This window comes from Pipra filicauda, unplaced genomic scaffold (genome assembly GCF_003945595.2).
Source record: "Pipra filicauda isolate LSUMZ 115617 unplaced genomic scaffold, ASM394559v2 scaffold606_size451818_pilon, whole genome shotgun sequence".
Classification (NCBI taxonomy): Eukaryota; Metazoa; Chordata; class Aves; order Passeriformes; family Pipridae; genus Pipra; species Pipra filicauda.
In genome coordinates this window covers 71,126-93,810 of record NW_024104761.1, presented here as the reverse complement: position 1 = coordinate 93,810, position 22,685 = coordinate 71,126, and the positions used below count along the sequence as shown (strand labels likewise).

The 22,685-nt window shown below is 47.7% G+C and overlaps 1 protein-coding gene across 1 annotated transcript in view; it reads right to left on the bottom strand.

Annotated features, from left to right (window-relative positions):
* Window positions 1-22,685, bottom strand: part of RNLS (renalase, FAD dependent amine oxidase) — a 63,873-nt gene that overhangs the window by 5,398 nt on the left and 35,790 nt on the right. Inside the window, exon 4 of the mRNA XM_027711126.2 lies at window positions 8,390-8,563. Within this exon, the coding sequence (XP_027566927.2) occupies window positions 8,390-8,563 (174 nt within the window). The remainder of the gene's footprint in view (window positions 1-8,389; window positions 8,564-22,685) is intronic.

Here is a 22,685-nt window from a genome sequence, read left to right as displayed (position 1 = left end):
AGTTTCTGGAGAACAGGCAGTTCGTTGAGTTTTTAATTCCTCTGAGCTACTGATAGCTTGGAGAGCTTCCAGAGGCCACTGAGTCACAGCCTTCCAGTACTGAAATATGCAGCCCGAGAGGATCAACTTTAGCCTCAAGCCCTTTTCTTTCTCCTGCAAAAGTACTGGCTAAAACAGGAGTCCAAAATAGATTTTTCCCTGACAGCAATGGGGGGATCTCAGTCCTGCTGCCCCGTGGGTGAACGACTGCTGGGGGAGTAAAACCCATCTTCTTCCTTCCAATGAGTTCAGATCAGGCTGCAACAGCCTGCTGGGAAACCAGGGCTGCTGGCAGGGCTGCTGGGGAGGTTTTAATTTCCTTTGTCTGTGGCAAGGATGCAAGCTGGCCATGGCCGTGCCAGGAGGGCCAACCCTGTCCTGGGGGCATCAGGGAGGGGATTGTCCTGCTCTGCTCTGCCCTGGGGCGGCCTCACCTCAACATTGGGGCAGTTTGGGGGGACACAATATGGGAAAGATCTGAAGCCATTGGAGAGTGTCCAAAGAAGGGACATGGAGATAGGGAAGGTCCTTGATTTGAAGCCGTGTGAGGACACTGAGGGCACTTGGTGTGTTCAGCTGGAGCAGAGGAGACTGAGGGGAGACCTCAGTGCAGTTCCAACTGCCTGGGCAGGGGCAGAGGAGGGGCAGGGACTGAGCTCTGCTCTGGGGGGACCAGGGTCAGCACCCAGGGAATGGCTGGAGCTGTGCCAGGGCAGGCTCAGGTTGGATCTCAGGCAAAGGTTCTTCCCCCAGAGGGTGGTTGGCACTGACCAGGCTCCCCAGGGCAGTGGGCACAGCCCCAAGGCTGCCAGAGCTCCAGGAGGGTTTGCATGACCCTCTCAGGCACAGGAGGTGATTCTTAGGGATGGTCCTGTGGGGCCCTGAGTGTTGGGGGGGGTTTCCATCCTTGGGGACTGCCCCAACTCCCCTGGACACCTGCTGTAGCTGTGACATTTGCTCTGCCAGGAGCAGGGACAGGTCAGAGTCCCTCACCCTGCTCCCTCCAGCTGGAACCTGGTAGAATTTGTGTAAATCCATGAAAACAGAGGAGGAGAACCTCCATCACTGAGCAGCATGAAGTGCAAGCTGCCATAGGGAGAGGACACATCAGCTACCTGGAAGGGGTGTCAAGGACAAAGAGCATGGGAGTGATTAAGGCTCACCATACACTACACTTTGGCCAGTTCCAGCCATGAATTGAACAGAAAAGTCTCCCCATGTTGAACTTCCTGTGGAAACTGGAACTTGACCTAGAACCTGGGAATGAGGGGAAAGGTTTTTGGATCGTGAGCAGAAGGCAGCAGCCATCAGCTTCTTAAAGTTTTGGGACTGTCTCAACACTCGTCATTAATTCCCAGCTGGAGAAATCACACGGGCTGTGTTAAAAAAGAGGAGGACAGACTGCTGACAGTGAGAATTTATACAGGATTAAGCCTGTTAGGAGTCCTGTCTTCCAGAAAAAGGATGGGGCTAATAAAAGATCCCTGGAAAAGAACACAGAGAAGAGCTCGCTTCCCCAGCACAGTGGCTTGCAGCTCCAGGACATCTGATGTCAGAAAGGTGGCTCTTAGCTTTGAGTAACACATTTAGTGTGGAACTGTGGTGTCCTGGGTGAAGCTGCTCAGGCTGGAAGCGTGGCTGTCACTGTCACATGGGATACCAAGACTCAGGGGTGAATTCCTCCAGGCACTCTGTACTCCAGGACAGTGACAAAGTGAACGGCCCACGGAGCCAAGTCCTCCCACGGGGACCTCCTTCTGCCCTGAAAAGTTCTCAGATGGTATTGAGAATGTGAAGTCAGTTCCTGGGGTGGCCACATCCTCCTTACCAACAGTCTCAGGGAAGGAAGGGGACAGGGAAATCACAACAAAATAAAGCATATAAAATTATGATGAAAACAATAAACCAAAACATATGTTCCCAGAGAAAGATCACAGTGGATCATCTGTCCACCAAAATCTTCTTCCTTGCAAAATGCAAAAGTTCCTTTTTTCTGACGAATCTATGCCAAGGTCAGGGTTCAGAGTCCCTAAATTCAAAAGGGATTTTAGAGATGAGCTGCAATCCCTGGGATCCATGGAGGCCTGAAGTTTCCTCAGAAAAGAGAACACCATCAGAGCCTGAAAGTCATAGGATCCATCTGGCAAATGGTCAGGATGGTGTTCTGGGGCAGGTTGAAAAGTAACTGTGGAGAGGGAGGAACTGGAGGGTAACATGGATTTCAAGGCAGCAGGAAGGGGCCAGAGCACAGTGCTCTTGGGACAATATCAGTGGCAGAAGGTACTCTGCCCTTTGACACTGCCCGGGGAGACCTGGCAAACACAGGGAGCAGCAGCTACAGCTCCTACTGTCCCCGAGAAAGCAGAAACCAACTGGGTTTTCCCAAACAATAATATTCTAGGAGAGATAATCATGTCTAAAGGCCACTGTGGAGCATGTTTTGCAGTTGCTCAGCCGAAAGGCTTGGAAGCAGGAAATCCTAGGCCACAAGGGACACAGTGTCCAGCGAGGCGTCAAGGACAGGGCGTTCAGAGAGGCTCATCAGCCCTGATCTTAGAAGTCGTTGTGCTGGTTTAGGACTGAAGCACTTTTGTGGAGAAGCATGAGGCAGCACAGGCTGGAATCTGCATGCCCTGGAAGTGGCCTGTGGCTCACAGGCTCTGCAGAGGCCAGAGATCCACTGACCCTCAGGAGAATGAGATCTGCTTCCATAGAGGCATAAAAAGTAAGCAGCCACGACCTGCTGATCAGTCTGCAGGCTCCACAGATTCATCCACAAAACGCCCACAGAGAGGGTGGAAAATTCTTCCTGGTTCAGCTGTGCTGACATTAAAACTTGCTGGACAGCAAACGTGGACAGAGCTTGAAGAATTTCCTGTCTTCGCCAACGGGGTTTGCTTGGACTCACTTCCCAGTTCATTTATTAGTGTGTTCAGTAAATACTCACCAGAACATTGTCTGCCTCAGAGTCACAGGACTTAGGGAGGGAGGGAGGAACCTCTGGAGGTCTCCAGTCCAACCTCCTGCTCAAAACTGGAGCCAGCTTCAAAGGGAGATCATACTCCTATTGTTGGAGTGCTCAGGGATTGATCCAAGGGTTACAACCTAGCCTCCAGAAGAGAACTGTATATGGATGTGACAGGCACGCATCTCCCACAGGAATGTTTTCCGCCTTCTTAGAGGAATGGAGTCAAGTCTTTTTCTCATGTTCCTGCCCAAAACCTGGAGTCATAACAGACACCGATAAAAAACAAGATGTGGTTGTTTCCTGCCCCTCGGGATTTTTTTAATCATACTGGGGAGATGTGTTTTGCAATTCAAACCCCGTTCAGGTCGTGGGTAGCATGAGGGGAAGGGAAAGGGCATTTGCCACACCAAAAAAAACCCCCTGGAAATTAAGGCTGCAGAGGAAATGCTGCTGGGTCAGCGTGGAGGGCAGCAGAGAAGCTGGACACCTCCAGACAGGCTGGAATTGTATCCCTGCACCCTGGGAGGGATCAGCACACTGCCAAAAGAGAAGTCAACATGCAGGACTCATAAAACTCTACCTAAAATGAAAAAAAAAAAAAAAAAGAGCAGTGATTAACTTTACTACACCTAGAAAATAAGCAAGAGAGATGGAGGGTCACTTCTAAAATACCACGCTGCTATTTGGCAGAAGGGCTAGCAAGCTCTCCCAGTTATCCTCAGAAGTTCCCATGGTTTGTAAGGTCCCATATTCTCCCTGGAATAAAATCTACTCTATCTGACAAGGCACATTTGGGAGGAAAAATTTTTCCTTTGGTACTGAGAAGATAAAGGAATCTATATTTTAAAATCAAAAAGGATACTCGAGGATTACACCAACCCTAAAAACCTCTAAGAGGAATCTTCCCTTTAAATTATATAGCCCAGGAGTGAAAGAAGGGAACCACTTCCATTTTTATGTGTCATCTATCTTTAGTCCTCCGGAACACAAAGAGATGCAAAGACTGCGGTATTACAGAAATAATTTATACTGAAGAATTCCCACTGTCCCCCCGACCAGTTCTAAATATTGATGGGGTGTTTAAGGCAGCCAATCACACAAATATTTAATATTCATGCACGGGGAATTCAACATACACTTCTTGTAGGCTCTTCCTTACGTAACGTTCCAGCGCGTTACCTCTGCGGATGGGGATGGGATTTCTACAAGCAGCAGCTGAGACCCTCAGCTGATGGAAAAAGCCTTCCTTCTCGGAGGGCCACCCTGCTCCCCATGACACTGGCAACGGCAGCGTCGGAGAAACAGCCTTGTCACCCACTCACCCGCAGAAATCAGGGGAAAACAGAGGTCAGCCACGGTTCCCGGGCAGGAACCAGGCTGTGTCACCATGGAGCCAACTGGAGAGACTGAGGAGAGACCTCACTGCACTTACAACTTCTGCGTGAGGGGCAGAGGAGGGGCAGGGACTGAGCTCTGCTCCGGGGGGACCCGAGGGAATGGCCTGGGGTTGTGTCAGGAGAGGTTCAGGTTGGATCTTAGAAAGAGGTTTTTGGGCACTGACCAGGCTCCCCAGGGCAGTGGGCACAGCCCCAAGGCTGCCAGAGCTCAAGAAGCGTTTGGATGATCCCTCAGGCACATGGGGTGACTCTTGGGGATGGGCCTGTGCAGGGCTGAGGGTTGGACTCGATGATCCTTGTGGGTCCCTCCCAGCTCAGCATATTCTGTGAGAGTTACGCCGAGCACAAACTTATGACTCACAGACTATCAATACACTCTAAATGTCTGAAGAAGCAGCAAGCCTCGAGCAGTCTGCACAAAGGAATTAAGGAGGAAACAAAAAGGGAGGGGACGCTGACACGTCTCCCAGCAAGGAGAGGCTTTGTGAGTTCGCAGGTGTCGCGCAACGAGCGGCGACTCCGAGAGCGCTGCCGCTCATCCCCACACAGCAAGGCACGGGGGGTCCTCAGGGAAGGCTGAGATTGCTGGAAAATTAGACTGCAGCTCGCTGGCCCCACTGACAAACCCATCCTACTGTACATTATAACAAGGCTGTTTCGGTATTTCACGGGTAAAATGTGAAATTTGCACCAGTTGTACATCTCTGCTTTACTGAGTGAGTCAAAGCAGGCACTGCCACGCCCCATATGAATGACAAGGACACCTTGGACTTCCACAGTGAGGGCCAGACTTTGTCTTTAGGCCTTTGAAGGTTAGACTACCTGCTTTTAGGGAGGTGTCATACATGTAGCTATTTGAGTCCCTTCGCAGGAAGCTGACAGAATCCTGGAATGGTTTGGGGTTGGCAGGGGCCTTAGGGATCATTCAATTCCAACCCCACTGCAAGGGAGAACTATCAGCTACAGTTATTTCCTTTGGACCTCTATTGTTCAATGCTACCTACTAAAAAGTCACTATTTGAGGTGGTAATGAGGGTTAGATAAACCTCCATTTATTGTAGATATATCAAGGTAGGTGAAGAAACAACTAGAGAAGGTGATGGCTTTTTGGGAAGGACGACTGTCCTGAAAGATCTCAGCTGCCTCACCCAGGAGTCACAACATAAATGTTAACCTGAGCTGAACACTTACATTTTCCTTGTCACCACCATCTTCCTCAGGTGAATCACAATCAGTCAAGGCTGAAGAGCAGAAGAATGAGAAGAAAACTGAGTGGAGCACGGTGCTAAAATGGACAGCAAGGTGCTGCTGTGCCTCCCACTGACATGTTCTGGAGGTCAGTCAGAAGCACAGAAGGAAAAACACAAATGAAAGACACTTGCAGGTGCACTAAAACAAACACAAAGGAACTTCACACTCAAGTGTTTTGGTCGCAGGACTCCACACGCAAATAAATCTCACACTCAGCCTCCCTTGCCCACCTTGTCTGAAGTCTGGATGTGTGTGTCTGCCTCCACCAGCAGCACGTGCTTGGAGAAAAGTGGGTGACCACTTCTGGTTTTTACATAATATGCTTTGTAGTTGGCTAAATTTTTTTGCATTTGGAGGCAGTAGAGTTATTTGATAATTCCATTAGAATCCCATGTTCATTGTTCTCAGTGCTGGCGTTTTGAGGCCACATAGGAATGCAGGTGGGGAAAGCATGGATGAATTTCTCCCTTGGGCTGTGTCCTCTTTGACAGGACTAAGATCAGATATGGATAATACCAGTAGGTGCTATTAACTATCAAGTATTTTTCATTAAATGCAACAATGGCAATGTAATCTCAGATTGAAGAACATCTCCAGCTGAACACTGTCAATAACAAGGAGACAATGCCAGAGGAAAACAAAAAATCATCTGTATTTGTCTTTCCTCACACTGTTTTTTACATATTCACTCTTGGTCCCTGCTGGAGAAAGCACACCAGGCTGGATGCATCCTTATTTTGGCCAGTTCAGCCATTCTTTTGTTTTGTTTCCTCTCTTTTCAGAGCAACAGGCTAAATTCTTGGGGAAAATAACGAATTTGGGCTTCCACAGAGGGTTGGAGCACCTCTGCCAAGAAAGGCTGAGAGAGCTGGAGCTGTTTAGCCTGGAAAAGAGAAGGGTCCAAGAAGACCTCAAAGCCCCTTCCAGTCTCTAAAGGGCCTCCAAGAGAGCTGGAAAGGGACTTTGGACAAGGGCCTGGAGTGACAGGATAGAGGGGAATGGTTTCAAACTGCCAGAGGGCAGGGTTAGATGGGATATTGGGAAGGAATTGTTCCCTGTGAGGGTGGGGAGGCCCTGGCACAGGTTGCCCAGAGAAGCTGTGGCTGCCCCTGGATCCCTGGAAGTGTCCAAGGCCAGGCTGGATGGAGCTCTGAGCAACCTGGGCTGGTGGGAGGTGTCCCTGCCCATGGCAGGGGGTTGGAACAAGATGATGCTTAAGTTCCCTTCCAACCCAAACCATTCTGTGATTCTCTGACTCTAATCAGTGGTAGCAGCAGCAACAGATCCGGCAGCAACATCCCTGAGCTGAGCCTCGGGGAGTTCAGACCGCAGGTGAAGAAATGCTTCTTCCCCAGTGGAGGGGCAGCCCTGGGCCAGCTCACCAGTGATGTGGGGGATCTCCAGGCTGGTGTTTTTAAAGCCTCAGATAGACAAGGCACAGCCACCCCAACCCCGTGTTCGCAAAGTCTGCTGTTGAGTGGGAGCTGGAGCAGAGGTTTCCAGAGGAGGAGACCTCATTGTGGTCCTCAACATCCTCCCAAGGGGCAGCAGAGGGGCAGGTACTGATCCATTCACTCTTGTGACCAGTGACAGGACCCAGGGAATGGTTGGAGCTGTGCCAGGGCAGGGTCATCTCAGGGAAAGGTTCTTCCCCCACAGGGTGGTTGGGCACTGACCAGGCTCCCCAGGGCAGTCGGCATGGCCCCAAGGCTGCCAGAGCTCCAGGGGTGTTTGGACAATGCTCTGAGGGACAGGGTGGGATTGTTGGGGTGTCTGTGCAGGGCCAGGAGGATCCTGATGGATCCCTTTCAAGTCAGCATATTCTGTGATTTCACAGAGGTCCTGGCCCCCACTGCCTCCTGACCGCTTATTCCATTAAACTGCATGTACCAAGTGAACTCGGGAATACTTAATAACTGCTTTTAGACAGCACCTGAATAAGAAAATCCTTATTCTGTGACTGTGAGTCACAGGGCTCTGTGGGTCACCACAAAGGTGGGCAGGTTTTTCACCCCACAACATGTTCGTGGTTCACCCTGGTCACCATCACAACTCAAGTAACAGAATCGGGCAGCGTCTCCAGCTCCTGATGAACTTGATTAAATTCAAATGCTGGTGGTTTCTCTTGAGCTGTTCTATGCCAACACACTCTTCGTATATGCAATACATTTAATAAATAAAACATATACTTACTCGACTGCCGCCTTCCAGAAATAGATGAGAAGTGTCTGCCTTGTGGGATATCCTCCAAGCCTTACCAAGCAATCATTTCAAGGATTCTCCATGATTATAAAAGCACACTGGCTAACTCTGAATTGGGCTGAACAGCCTCAATTATATAACTCATTACTACTTCCAAGCTTGCTTAGTGGAAAGAACAGGAGTTGTAGAGTGAGATGATGGGAGAAAAATTGGCATGTGCATGAATCAACGTTTAAACAAAGGCGCTCCGGCTCTTTCTTGGAATAGCAACATTTTGATGTCTCAAATCCCCCGACACTGGTTTCATAAACGCAGTAACGTAAACCATGTGCTGGGTGGTGATTTTCTGAGGACCTTCCCGCTTTCATTGTGTATTTTATTACAGGCCAAATGTGACATTAAATGCTATCCGCTGCGGCTTGGAGTTAAATACTTGCTCTGTTCAGAATAGCAACACTCAATTAAACAGCATTTTTCATGATCTACACCCTCTATTGTCACTGTGTTAAAGGGAAATAATGGGAGCACTGACCTATATTGCGTTTCTTATTATCGATGGAGATGAAGCGTATGCAGGGATTATCAGTGATGTACTGAGCAGCCCAGGGGACATCAATCCGTGCACCAGCTTCATAAAAAAGTCCCAGAGCGTAGCGGGAGGAGTAGCTCACGGATTCCAGTTGCTGCTTTTGACTTTCATTAATTACTGTAGGAAAAAAAAAAAAAAAAGAGAGAAAGAAAAAAAAAAATCAAAAAAAAAATCAGACAATCCCTCTCTCCTCTCAGAACATTAAATATGTGAATGCTGCGGTTAAGCTGATTATTCCTTCCTGAAAATGACCAGACTGCTAAAACTAAGAATTTAATATTAAGCCTAGTGCTTTGTAATATTTTTTTCTGGGACACCTCTTCATGAAGTTTTAATGGTGCATTATGTAGAGTATGTCCTTCACACACAACCCTCCCCCAGCTGCTGGTGGTTCATCTTCCAGCTCTCTGCTAGTTGCCTCTGACTGGAAACTTCAATGATCAGTGACTTTTCCCCAAATCTTTTCTCAAAATGGTGAATAAATTTTAAGAGGTTTGGGTTGCCTCAAGCACACCAAGTAAATGGTTGCATGGCTCAACAAAAAGCTAAATGACTTCACATATCGACAAAATGAACCCAGAGACTCTTGAATGTCTGGGGAAAATACCCCACAAACTTGTGTGTTGCAACCTGAATGAACAAAAGCACACAAAGGGTTTGCAGTGAGGTTCAGCTCCTTCAGCTGAAGGCATTTCAAAGCAGTTTACAGTGCAAATATAAATCCATTTCTCCCTATGATTAACTCCTCTATCTCCTAGTTACAGTAATATCTGCTTTTTGCCTCAATTCGATAATCTTCACAAAAAGCTGCACAAAGTGGCATTAGCCCCACTGTGCACTCAAACTCTATTTAATTTCATGCCAAAGAGAAAGACAACAGTTGGACTAATCGTGGAGGTGGGTTCCATGTCTCTCCTCCTGTGACTGAATGGACGACCAACACTTCTGTGAGCTGGGGCAGGACATGCAGAGGATCACAAGTCAGATTCCATCCCAAATCCCACCAGAAACCAACCCTGAAACGTCTTCAAGAAAAAGCCTCACGAATTTTGAGGATTTTTCCCACGTATTTTCCCATCCACATTCCCCATGTATTTTCCCCACAAATATGCTGGGGAATGGAGAAATGGGGGGAGAGGGGGGCAGAAAGAAACACTGATCAAAGTGTGAAAGCTGGGCAGTGAAAAGGAGGAGAAACCAGGCATCTGGCAGTAGGGCTGGTGGTGGAGATGGAGGAAGGCAGAGGACAGGCGTGCCCAGGAGGGCAGGACTGGCTGAGCACGATGGGGTTGGAAGGAGCTCCCTTTCCCTCTCCAGCGCTCCCTCTGAGAAGGTGCCAAGGGGTTCAGTTGCCTCTCACCTCACCCCTGGCACCTGGATCTTTCCAAGCAGGATTTACTCCAAGGTTGCTCTGCCTTCCCCCAGGGCAGGCTGCTCCCCTGGGATCCAGGGCTCCTGCGTGCCTAGGGCTCTATGCCACAGTCCAGAGCAGCCTGGCGTGGAGACACCCCAGGCTGCAGCAGGGCACTGGATTTCATCCCGCTGTTCCGTGCCATCCAAACGTTTTGTGTTGACCCAGGCGCTGGCAGGACTCCCCCAGTTCCATGAGTCTCCTGCAGGCTGTTAACTCACTCCTCCTCCATCCCTCTGCTCTTCCACAGCTTCTCTCCAGCTTTTGCAGCCCCCGGGACCGGGAGATTCCGCAACCTGGCAAAGCCTGTCCCAGGAGGAGGGAAAGGGAAGGGATTAAGCAGGGTTGCGGGGCGGACTGGAGGACTGCCCTGGAGGAAAGGATGCCAGAGGACCTCGCACATCCCGCCCCACTGGAAACATTCCCTGGCCTGTGCTAAGCTCCTGCTGAAGCCGTGGATTTAACAGCACGGGCACATGGTGCCAGCATCCGGGAACCACCTCGGGGCTCTTCTCCAAGTGGGAACAGCGGCGTTGGCCATTTCAGCCCTGCCTGTCCCAGCTCCTCCTGGCAAAGCACAAGAGCCCAGGCAGGGAACAGAGCTGCTGCTGCTAAACACTTTAAGCACAGAGCATGGGACAGATCTCACCCAGAAACCCCCCTGTCCTCTTTCAGGTAAGGGCTCTGCCCAGCTGGGTTCTGAGACGTCCACCAGCACCAGGTCCCCTTCCTACAGTACGATAAATAATCACAGTGTGTTGTTGCACATTCTTGCTGTGCTTTGAAAGAATATTTAAGTCCCATAAACAAGCAAACAAACACAAAGCCCTAACATCCCATCTAAACCAGCACTCTTTGTCCAGGTTACTCTGGCAACTCATTTCCCCTTGGGGAAGGAAAAATAAACAAGACCTCCCCCGGCCTGCAAAGCAAATTCCCCCAGCAAAGCCGTGCTGCAGGAATGCATCTGGGATGGAGCTGAGCTGCAGGGGAAGGGACCAGCAGGTTGAAATTTGTTTCAGGTTTACTTCACAGAGCCCTTCAGAAGGCACAGCCTTCACAAACAATGTTCAGTGTTGCCAAAGGCAAGGCAGCCAGTTGGCTCGTTTAAGACTTCCCATGTCTTTAAGGACCTGCCTTCACAAGCTGTAAAGGCTCAGAAGGTGTGAGGGGTCAGTGGGGATGGATGCTGAGCAGCAGAGCAGGAACCAAAGCTAAGCCACGATTTTGTGAGCTGTAACTCTGCACCTACACACAGAGCTTGGCCAGGGGATGCTGGGGAAAAGGGGATGAAGGAAAGAAACGAGCCCAGCTGGGCAACCTCCTTCCCAGGAGAAGGGAGAAGAGGGAGGGCAGGCAGACACAAGTGACAGAGCTGTGACTTCACAGATCAAAGGACTGTAAACAGCCAGGGTGGCTTGTTCACAGCAGCCAGAAAAGCAACAGCTTCAGGAAGGAGCGACTTTTCAAAAAGCCTCGAGGAGCTGGAATAACACACAGGCTGAGGGCAGCCTGTTACAGTGCCCAGCGCCTGCAGGCACTCTGGGGGCAGGGGCAGCCTGCTCACTAGAGAGATGTGAACCCCAGAAACACTGAGGAGTTCACAGAATCAAATAGCTTGGAAAACACCCCTGAGATCATCAAGTCCAACCTGTGACTGATCCCCACCGTGTCCCCCAGCCCAGAGCACTGAGTGCCATGGCCAGTCCTTCCCTGGACACCTCCAGGGATGGGGACTCCAAACCTCTCTGTCTAATCACCTTTTCTGTGAAGAAAGTTTCTGTGAAAAAAGGTTCCTCCAGACTCTGCCCTGCCCTGTCCTGGGGGTAAACCAGAGCTGGAAGGGAAGCTGCAGGGTGGGAAGAGGAGGGCAGCGCTGCCACGCTGGTCACCCCACACACGGGCACTGCCAGGCTCAGGATCAAGGCAGTGGCAGCAGGTCACTGGGGCCACGTCTGAGCTACCTGGGGCATCCCTGGGGATGGGGATCCCCCACCACTCCAGGCCCCTTCCCAGGGCTGCCCCACTCTCACAGGGATGGGCTGTTTCCCTGGGCTGGACCGGGGTTCCCTGCACTGCAGCTGTGCTGGTGCCTCTGCTCTCCTCCTGCCCACACCATAACCCAGGAATGACTAATACTCACCACCCCAACAGTCAGGTTTACATCTCAAAAGTGTGTTAATTCAACTACTGATGCACCAGTTCGCTTCGTTATGGCTCAGGTTTTTAAAAAAATAACGTCTGGGGTTCACTGGGTCCTAAACGGCTGCAAATTTAGTTTTTACAAGGGAGTTTTTACAGCTTGAGAAGACAGGCAAGAAAGTGGCATCAAGTCTGAAATCCAGCAATGAGAAAGCTGAACTACAGGCAGAAACAAGGTTAAGAGTTGTAAGACTGAGGTTTTTTTCCCCTGCTCCATCCATTATGTGTTTCAGCAAGGCCAACAAGTTGATCTAAGGACATGAAGAGAACCTTCATTTCAAATTTCCATACTTTTATTGCTTTAAATGAAAACCAGACTGTTGTTTTAATGCTGTGGATGAAACCACAGAATAACTATTAATTTTTCTCCTTCCAACAAAAACGGTTAAGATGATTTTAATAACATTTTGGAAAAAAAAAACAAAAACAAAAAACCAGAACACAACCCTCTAGCTTTCAGACCACGGAATTGCCCAGCATATAAGAATCAGCCATAGCAATATTTTTAAAGCACTGCATAAAGACACGAAAATCTTGTATTTTCCACTGAAAAACTCAGCTACAGCTGCACTGCGAGTGCCACTGAAGTAAGTGTCCTCTGGAGATTTCATCACATCAAAGCAAGGGGCATGCATACTTCATTTGCTGTTTCTCCAGACACTGACAGCACAGTGGATTACTTATCTGTGACACTCAATAAATACAGCCAGGGCCTTTTATCTGCCGTTCCAGTACTTTAATGTCACCTCGCCGCCTCACTCGTGTTGTGGGAAGGAGAGGACCCAGAGATCCCATTAGGGCCAGCAAGAGAGAGGAGAGCCAAGGCTTGAGCTGGCAGGCTGGGAGCACGGGCACCAGGCCATCCAGGCAGCCAGGACCGAGCCCAGCCTCCCATCACCAAGGCCAGGGAAGCAAAAATAAACCCAGCTGCTCCGACGGCCAAGAACCGACTGGGGTGATCGAGGTTTAATCCCGGACATTGAGCCTTTTGCCAGCAAAGTCCAGGAGGAGATTGCAATATCACAGACTCACAGAATGCTTTGGGTTGGAAGGGACCTTAAGCATCATCTTGTTCCAACCCCCTGCCATGGGCAGGGACACCTCCCACCAGCCCAGGTTGCTCCAAGCCCCGTCCAACCTGGCCTTGGACACTTCCAGGGATCCAGGGGCAGTCACAGCTTCTCTGGGCAACCTGTGCCAGGGCCTCCCCACCCTCACAGGGAAGGATTTCATCCCAATATCCAATCTAAACCTACTCTCTGTCAGCCTGAAGACACCTTTCTCTGCAGAGAGGCACTGCAGGAGCCACGCAGCACCTGGATCACTCACCACCAGCTTGTGGCAGCTGTCAGAGGCTCCAGCAAGGACTGGGCTTGCAACAGCACTTTTGAGCAGGCAGAGACGGGGATGAGACACGATGGGCCAGTCCAGGACTCTGCTCAGCCTGGTAACTGAAGCAGACAGGTCACCTGTGACGTCCCACCAAGTCCCATGAACCCGCCACTGTAGGTCACAGCTGCTGGGGCCAGGGAGAAACCACGTCCAGAACTGCAGGGAAAAGCAGATGCTACAATGTGAGATGCATTGCAAATGATACTTGTTCTGCAAAGTTTCACTATTCCTAACCCAGGACTTCTGAAAGCCTGTGGATACTTATCTCCCCATCAAGCCACCACGTGATGTCAGAGCTCAGTTGGGACACTTGTATCCAGCTCCTGCATGACCAAAGGGATGTGTGGGCAAACCTGGGTAAACAAACTGAGATCCCGGTTTAAAAGACTTCCAGGGAGAAGGAAAACTCTTATTCTGTTTCACCATCCAGTCTTGCTGAGTGGCACAGGCCCCTGACAACCAGCAGCTCCAAAGGAGATAACAAACAGCTGGATACAGCCTGTGCTTTAGTGCACACAGTCACTGCCCAATAGGTTAAAAATCACTTATTAAGGTATGGCCAAGGTGGCTGTAAATCTAGAGACAAGCAGACATGACCAGCCACCAGAGCAGTATGGAAAAAAACCCTATGGCAGTACTTTTAAGGAATGAAAGTGCTATTAAACCAGCAAAATATGAGGATGCTGGACTTGCAGTTTTCTCTCTCAGGAAAAGATTGCTCTTTTTAGTCTTAACTTCTTTAACTGGAAACTTCTTATGCTTCTAATCATCCGACAGCTTTAGTGGGAATAGTATTCAAGCCTGGCTTGAGCTCTGTGACTTTGTCACTGCTCAGCCACCCAGTAATTTTCAGATCCTGAGCTTCCTTTTCTGGAAACAAAATTAGTCCTGCCCAACTCCCAGTCCCCACTTTTACTTCTCTTCACAAAGAGAAGTAAAATACCCTGTCCATTCCTTCTTGCTGGAAAACACCTTCTGGAAAATGTTGTGAGACATCCAGAATTAAGAAAACCTGACAAATTCGTAACTATCTCGGAGGTGTTGCTTGTTTTCCAGCAGATGAATGAACTGGTGCACAAGTCCCCCTGTAACCCCCCAGAACTCAATTCAGCCTTGGACTAGGAAGGTTTCCCTCTGCCTTCTTCATTTTTTGTGGCCCATACTTCCGTGACCACCCACTGCTCTCACAGCCATGCCCTCAATAACCCCACCACTGACCCAATCCCCCCAAAAGGTTTCATGATTTCCTGAGGCTGCTTTGCTGACGACTTTACTTGCAGCACCCGACGCTGCCAGCGATGTAAATGCGTCACTCAGACACTGCCAGTGCCAGGGTGTCTGTACGTGGCAAGTGCCCACCACTGTTTTAAAAGTTAAAAAGGAAACGCTGTGGTCAAACGGCAGCAAAGGTATTTTTAGCCTGGGTATCAAGTTTAGAGATTCCCATCAGAACGGGCAGCTCGGTTAAGTACCTGGAGGGACAGTTTATTGTCACAGCTGGCAGAGCAGGAGATGAATTATTCAGGCTGGCACATTATCATAACCTTCACACAACGAAGCCTCCTTGGATGGCAAACTCTTCCTCCTCAGCAGGCTTGCAGAGACCTTTCCTACTGCTCTCTGGAGGCAGAAGCTGCTGCCCTGAGCTCTCCAGCTGTGTGGTGACAAAGGACAGGCTTTTCAGGCCATCCCCCTCGGCAGAGCCACCAAGCCACTGGCCCTCTGCCACGGCGCTGACCGATTCAAGATGCAGCCTGTTCCTGCCTCTGCCTTTGCGTAGGAGGGAGCAGAGGTTATGAGAAAGGCTCAGTTTCTAAGTCCAGCTTCCTTATCAAACAGCTTGGGAGCTTTTTTAAAAAGGCAGCATAACAGTTAAATGCAGCCCTGCCTGTATCTGCAGTGGAACGCTCACTAAACGCAGTTATCTGTTGGGATACACTTCTCATTGTCGGAATAATCCACTCTGGATCCAACGCAGCGCTCACCTCTGAGCATCTGAAGCGTCCACGAGGACTTAAATAACTGTTCCAAATCACTGCAGTCCTGGCTGACTCTGGCCCAAAGCTTCTTTATCTAAAGTTTGTGGCATGCAAGGGAAAGGAATGTTTCGAAACGTAGATGATTAAGTGGAAAAGAAAGATGCTGGGGGATAAAAAGGCAGAACAAGTGATTTTTTTTAATGAACTTTATAAGAATTATGCTTGGATACCTGTCTACCAGCTGCTCTTGACAAGATTATTAAGAATTCACAGACTCACAGAATAGCTGGGGTTGGAAGGCACCTCTGGAGATCATCCAGTCCAACCCCCCAGCCAAGGCAGGGTCTCCCAGAGCAGGTGACACAGGAACATGTCCAGGTGGGTTTGGAATGTCTCCAGAGAGGAGAGGCCACAGCTTCCCTGGGCAGCTGTTCCAGTGCTCTGCCACCCTCCATGGGAAAAAAGGTCTTCCTAAAGCTGAGGTGGAACTTCCTGTGGTTTAGTTTATGGCCACTGCTCCTCATCCTCAATATTTCACTCAGTATTAAACTAAAACCTCCATCGATTTGCACAAGAAACATTTTCATGAACCTCCTGCAGCACCACTTATGTCCAAGTCAACTTTTGAATCAGCAGAGAAAAGGAACTGCACCATTTGTAGGACGGGGGACAAAGCTGGCACGAGGGCTGAGAGCCACCCACTCCTGTCTCCGCGGGAGGAAGGGCAGGGATGAGGAAACAGGGGAGATGCTCCACAGGATTTCTGTCGCTTCAGGTCATACTTTTTACCAAAGAAAACTCGGATTCAAAGCAGTAATGTTTTTTTTATTACTTCTACTATACAATTCCAGTTTTCAATTTAACAAACCTCCATCCTCCTTCCCCAGTCCCACAATTACTCTGCCCCTGCACGCTGTGTTACCCACAGCCCAGGAGCATGGCCATGCTGCTCTCTTAGGCCTGTGTGCTCAGCCTCCAGTCTGAAAGTGGCTTTAATACACACATTCACATTATTTTGCACTTGCATTGACGGGGAAAATAACTTTTCAGACTGGTTATCTGGATGGCTGAGAAGCTGCCTCTTAACCAGCAGTCTGGTCCCACGACACACAGCACACCCCACAGTTTGTTGTATCCAGGGTTTGGATTCAAAATTAATCACATCTTCATTTAAAACACGAACCTCTGCTAAGCTCCCACCCTGGGAAGGACAGGATATGACATTTACAAGCAAGTAAAACTAAAGGAGAAGACAATAACTGATTCTTTCAGCGATCCAAACCCTTCCTGTGGTTACAGCACAACCTGCCCGGGGAAAGGAATCCAGTCCTGTAATGGTTCAAAATGCCCATATTTTAGCTGGGAAGTTTCTTCCAGTTTTGCTTGGGAGGGAGCAGAGATAAACATCTCTGTGGGACAGAATAACTCCTTCCAGCAAGGAATACTCAGAATTTTCCAAGAGATTTTGGACATGCTTGGAAATGTCATTCATTTAAGAAAGAACCCCAAGAAATAGGTCAATAGAGTCCAAATAAAAAATATAATACACATGGTACACTCCAGTTTTTGCTTTGTAAGCATTTAGAGGTAATGATGTAGAATATACATGACATGGCATCACGTAACTCTCACTAGCAGGACTGCAAATACCACTTCCATACTACAACAACATTTTTAATGTGTTATTCTCACAAAGCCCACTAGTTTCTGTGGCTGGCACTGAAGTCGACAGAAGCTGAAGACAACTTTGAGAAAATCTGATTTTATTCAGAAACCTCTGTATGGATTTAAGATCTCATCTTGGAGCTAAGAGGCTTGGAAAAGTTTGGCTAAAAAAAATAAAAAGATAAAGCTCATTGTCACATTTCCCCTGGATTAATTTGCAAATTAATTTGCAAAAGTTACTCTGTAACTTGATGTAGGAAGGAAGCTCTTCTAAGTCCCTCTGTAATGACACGGCACAGCAGGAAGATGAAGCTGGATTAATTTGCAAATTAAGCTTCCTTCCTACATCAAGTTACAAAGTCCTGCACACAGTTCTGTTACTCTCTGGTGCCAAAACGTAAAAGCTCATTACTTACATAATCGCCATCATAAAACATTTAGCAAATAACTTATGCACCTACTGTACACAGCACTGAGCTGAATAATAAAGTCAAGAGGATTTATTTTCTTTAAATATTACACTAGTTGCTGAAATAGCATTAAAAGCTTTTCAAGGCAAGCAAGTAAGAGGTTGGCTTACGGCTCTGTGTTTTGACTCGGACAGAATAAACACATAAATAAATTGAATTAAGATCTGCCTGATGTTTGTGGCTTCTGGGCTGCAGCTCCTCGCTGGTTACAGTGGAGGACCCTAATGGCACACAGAGCTGGAGCACAGCAACTTGTGGGGGTCCCCCACGAGGTCCCAGTACAGAGCAACTCCTTGCATTGCTTCCCTTTTCCCAAACTCCCATCCGTGCCTGTAATGCGACACCAGACACTGGGAATGCAAACTCACAGCACCAAAATGCAGCTTTACACTAATGGGCAGCAAAGCTACTTCCATTTAAATCAGTACCAGAGGAAAATGCCTTCAGGCATTAATTATTGAGGAAGGATTCAGCTAGTCACTGGAAACTTCCACTTAAGACAAAAAATTAACATATTTTCTTCTCTTTTTAGAGAAGTTCATTACCAGGAGGATGCAAAAGTTACAGAAATACAGGGTAGAACTGTGCACATCAGAAAGTCACAGGAATTGTATTCAACTTTGACAAGAATCACCTTTGGGGTGATTTTTAGGGGATTTTCCCCCCATTCAGGCCTGACCAGTTAGGAAGTTTCAGTATTACCTTTATTCAGACCTCTCTCTTTTTTTTTTTTTTTCATGTTCTGAATCACTCCAAACAGCCTGTGCTGGAAGAGAGGTTTATCCTTCCAGAGACTGCTAATACAACGCAGCTGCCTCTTCCAGGCTGAAGAATCCCAGGATACTTAGTCATCTCTTCCATGCCTCTGGCCATCCACCCCCGTGGGCACCTCTGGAGCTTTTTGGATGTTGAACACACAACTGCATGCCACAGTGGAGCTGCAAGCACACCAGGGATGTCTCCAAGAGCACCAAGGAATGCACAAATAGGAGGAGCTGGGAATCTGAACAGGAGCCCCTGATCCACCTCTCCTCTGAGTCATGTGACCTTCCTATACATGGGTTAAAACCAAATTATAATGGTCTCCCTCCTAATGTTGAGGGCATTATCAACCACATTCCTTCTTAAACAGCACATGCAGTAGAAGTGGAGTGGAAGATGCAGCCAAGAAGTGGTTTGTTGCCATCCCTCCCTCCTGTGACTATAGTTCCCATATGGTTTTTACTGGTAAGGAAAGCTTGTGTTAAATACTGGAGGATCTGTCTGCTGCTTTGCTTATTCAAGAAAAATAGGGGACTAAATGACCTTACACATCTCCAGGGAAGTTTTGGACATCTACTCTACTGTTAATTCTCAACATTAGGTTTTGCTTTCTCAAGCCATCATAAATAGCCTCCCTTTTTTTAACATTATTAATGACTGTGAATTTATATCTGCCACACAATTTAGCTTAAATGCTTCCAAGCTGCTTCTCTTCAGTTCATTAGTTTGGCCTGAAGGTGCCTATATATTTTACCATCCTCAGCTGGGTCATCTCACAGCTCTGCTCATTTCCACTCTCTTCTACTGCAGCAAACCTGGACCTCCTGAGGAGGATCTCAGTGCATACTGATGCTTCTCTTGGAAAGGAAAGTGTTGGAATTAGTGAGAATGGTGTTCTCCCGAAACTGCTCTCCCAGTGGATGGCCAGGCACACCTCTGATCACACTGACCTTGCACTGTACTGACTGATTTTGCAATACCTTGAAGTAAGTTGGACACCTGACTTCTCTGTGAGAGGCAAATAATGATGGCACAAACAAGTACATGGATAAGAATATAATTTAGTGTGTTATTTTTTAAATCTGAAAAGAATGATTCCCTTTCGGAGAGGACAGGAATCAGCCCCCTGATCTGTTCTGCTTCCACCATAGAAAGCACGGACCAGTATTAAGGCAAACAAGCAAATAAAAGGCAGCATGGAATAAATCCCAAAGTGAGAAGGGGTTCTGAAGTCAGTCTTAGTATGAAAGGCTCAAAGAACTGGGATTGTTCAGCTCGGAGAAGAGAAGTTTTGGGGTCACCTAATTGTGGCCTTTCAGTGCCTGAAGGGAGCTGGCAACGAAGATGGAGAGAGGCTATTTACAGGGGCCTGGAGTGCCAGGACAAGGGGGAATGGCTTCCCACTGCCAGAGGGCAGGGTTAGATGGGATATTGGGAATAAATTGTTCCCTGGGAGGGTGGGGAGGCCCTGGCACAGGTTGCCCAGAGAAGCTGTGACTGCCCCTGGATCCCTGGAAGTGTCCAAGGCCAGGTTGGACGGGGCTTGGAGCAACCTGGGCTGGTGGGAGGTGTCCCTGCCCATGGCAGGGGGTGGGACTGGATGGGCTTTAAGGTTCCTTCAACCCAGGCCATTCTCTGATTCTGTGACGGGTCCCGAAACCCCTCAGGAGAGCAGAGTTGCAGCGAGAAGATGGTTTTTCCCCATCTGATCAAGTCCTGTCCTCTCCCTCGGGTGGGTGAGCTGAAAACCCAACAAATACCAAATCCCACCGTTCATGTCACCACAAGCTGTGGAATGTGTGCCCTGATTAAAAGGCAGAAGGATCAGGATCAGAAAGCTTCCAGTGAGGAATGAGGGAATGGCACTGGCACAGAGACGTGCCAGCATCGAGGTGCCAGAAAATTCATGACAAACCACACACGAATATTTGCAGGGGAAAAAAAAAAAAAAAAAGGACCAAATCATATTTGGAGGAAGTCTGTGATTTTTCTACTGTTGGGAGAAATCTTCTCATCACGAGCTTAAACACTGAATCCATTTAAATGTAATTTAAACTCCCAATGAGGCTTTCAAGGCGGTGTTTCCAAAGGCATACAAATTATTTCAGAGGATAAGCTCGGATGCCACCAAGGCAGGGCCGAGGGAACCGTGCCTGGTTTGCCAATACCTTCACCTGTAAGACAGGCAGCAGGAAGGTGCAATGGGTTTTAAGGGAAGAGAGGAAGACCCGGGGCAGAGAGATGTTCAGACAGGTGACACAAGACACTTGTTCCCACCTCATAACAGGGAAAATAAATATTTGCTTAATACAATTCACCACAGCTGGGCCAGTGTAAACACAATGGCCCTCAACTACCTGGCACTAGAAGCTTTCTGATTATCAGCCTTTTGCCTAATCACACCTAATAGCTCCCTGTCTCAGAGAATTTTTATGAAGCCTTTAATTCACCCCAAATGCTTTTTAAAAGCAGCCAGTAAATGCACCTGCCTGCCCTATTAGGACTTTAGGGGGTTATGGGGAAGGAAATAAACCCATAAACTTTATTCTTTCACAGGGAAAATTCAGCTTTTCTGAAGAAAAAAGTTATTATAAAACATAATACCTAATGAGAAAGTTTAATTTTAGCAGCTTTCTGCACTGTAATAATTAGTTCAAGGGAATTTGGGACACAAGGTTTCAGGAATCTGCATCCTGAGATAAAACTACGTAACGTTGGAGCATCACATAAACATGCTGATGTTTATAAGCATGTCACAAACATCTACAAATCCAAATTTGCGCAGCATTTAAAAGCTGCACATTTACAATATTGTGTACAAAATAATAACAAAAAACCAAATCCATTTACTTTCATTTGAGAACTATCTAAGCAGTCTTGGAAGATAAAGCAAATCCACTTGCTGGGGAAGAAGAGTCTGTGGGACAATGGGAAATGCCAGGACTTCACAAATACCTGACTGGGCAGAAATTCTCATCCCTCACATCTTTTACAATTTACAGGACTCTCATCTTCTCTAAAAATGGCCCTGATGAACCATTCTTCTTAAACTCACACCAAGTTCTGTTGGTTTTCATATGAACCACCAGAACTGGGAAATACACAATAAACCTCCTCACACAAACAAAAAGACCCAGCATATAAAATACCACTTAGAACTACACTGACACTGTCCACAGACAGAGCACACATGAGATTTGGGGCTTTTGTTTTGCTCTGGTTTTTTTAATCAAATAGGTCATGGCTATATTTCTTTCTGCGTTTTATTTTGCCTCTTTTTTTTTTTTTTCCTTGCAGCTGAATTAGTTCTAGACTTTCTGGGGCTTTCCTCCCAGAAGTTCTAATAAAGCAAAGACTGAAAAGCTGAAACAAACAGTTTTATCCTTTGCCTATTTTTAGAAGCCCATTTGAATTCTTATGTGCATATTTCAGTAACTAAAAGGGCAAGGGAGAGGGGAAAGCATAATTTCTGATGTGTTCCAGCACTGCAAACAGAAGAATCTGAAGTGGATGGAAAGGGAGAGGCAGGAGAGAACAGGGAAGAAAGCAGGACTGAACAAAGGAGTCAGGGGATAAGCAGGAGGGCAGATGACAACCAAGGTACCTGGCAGTCCACACAGGAGAGAGATAACATGAAATACAAGGCAACAGGACAGGAGGAAGAGAGACAGCGGAAAACAAGGTAGAGGTAACAGATTTACAAACAAAAAAAAAGTTTAAGGAAAATTGCTTTTCAAAGGAAAGATTAATCAAGAGAAACCTGAACTAAATGAGGAAACATAGAAGTGAGGTTTGGAGAGAGGCAGACCAGAAGGAAGGCTCACAACTGAGATTAACAGACACTTCTGTGCATTCCCATGCCAGATGTTCTGTCTCCCTAAATTTAGAAGAGACAATGGGATGAATCCTTTTACTGATTTGGCAGGGTACTTTATTTTCGATTACGCGGTTTAAGAATTAAAGTTGCCTTGGCCAGTGTTAAATGCCTGAAAGTCCCTTTAAAGATTTCCACTGGAACTGCTGAAAAGAAGCATCTAGAGAGCTGCTGTTCTCCTCCCAAATATGCTGTGTGTTGTGATTTACCCTTCTGAACTGTAACCTTCAAACATTGTATTCTATAACCGAACGTGCAGCACCATCACCAGTCCCCAACAAGTTCTGAGTTCATTCTACCTTTCCAGGAAACAAGCCAAAAAGCTGAGACAATAAATAACCCAAGCTGAAAAATTATTCAGGCCCACCAGTAGATGCAATGCCATAATACACTGAAAATAGAACAAATACAGAAAGGTTGAAGGCCAGATTGGACAGGGCTTGGAGCAACCTGGGCTAGTGGGAGGTGTCCCTGCCCATGGAAT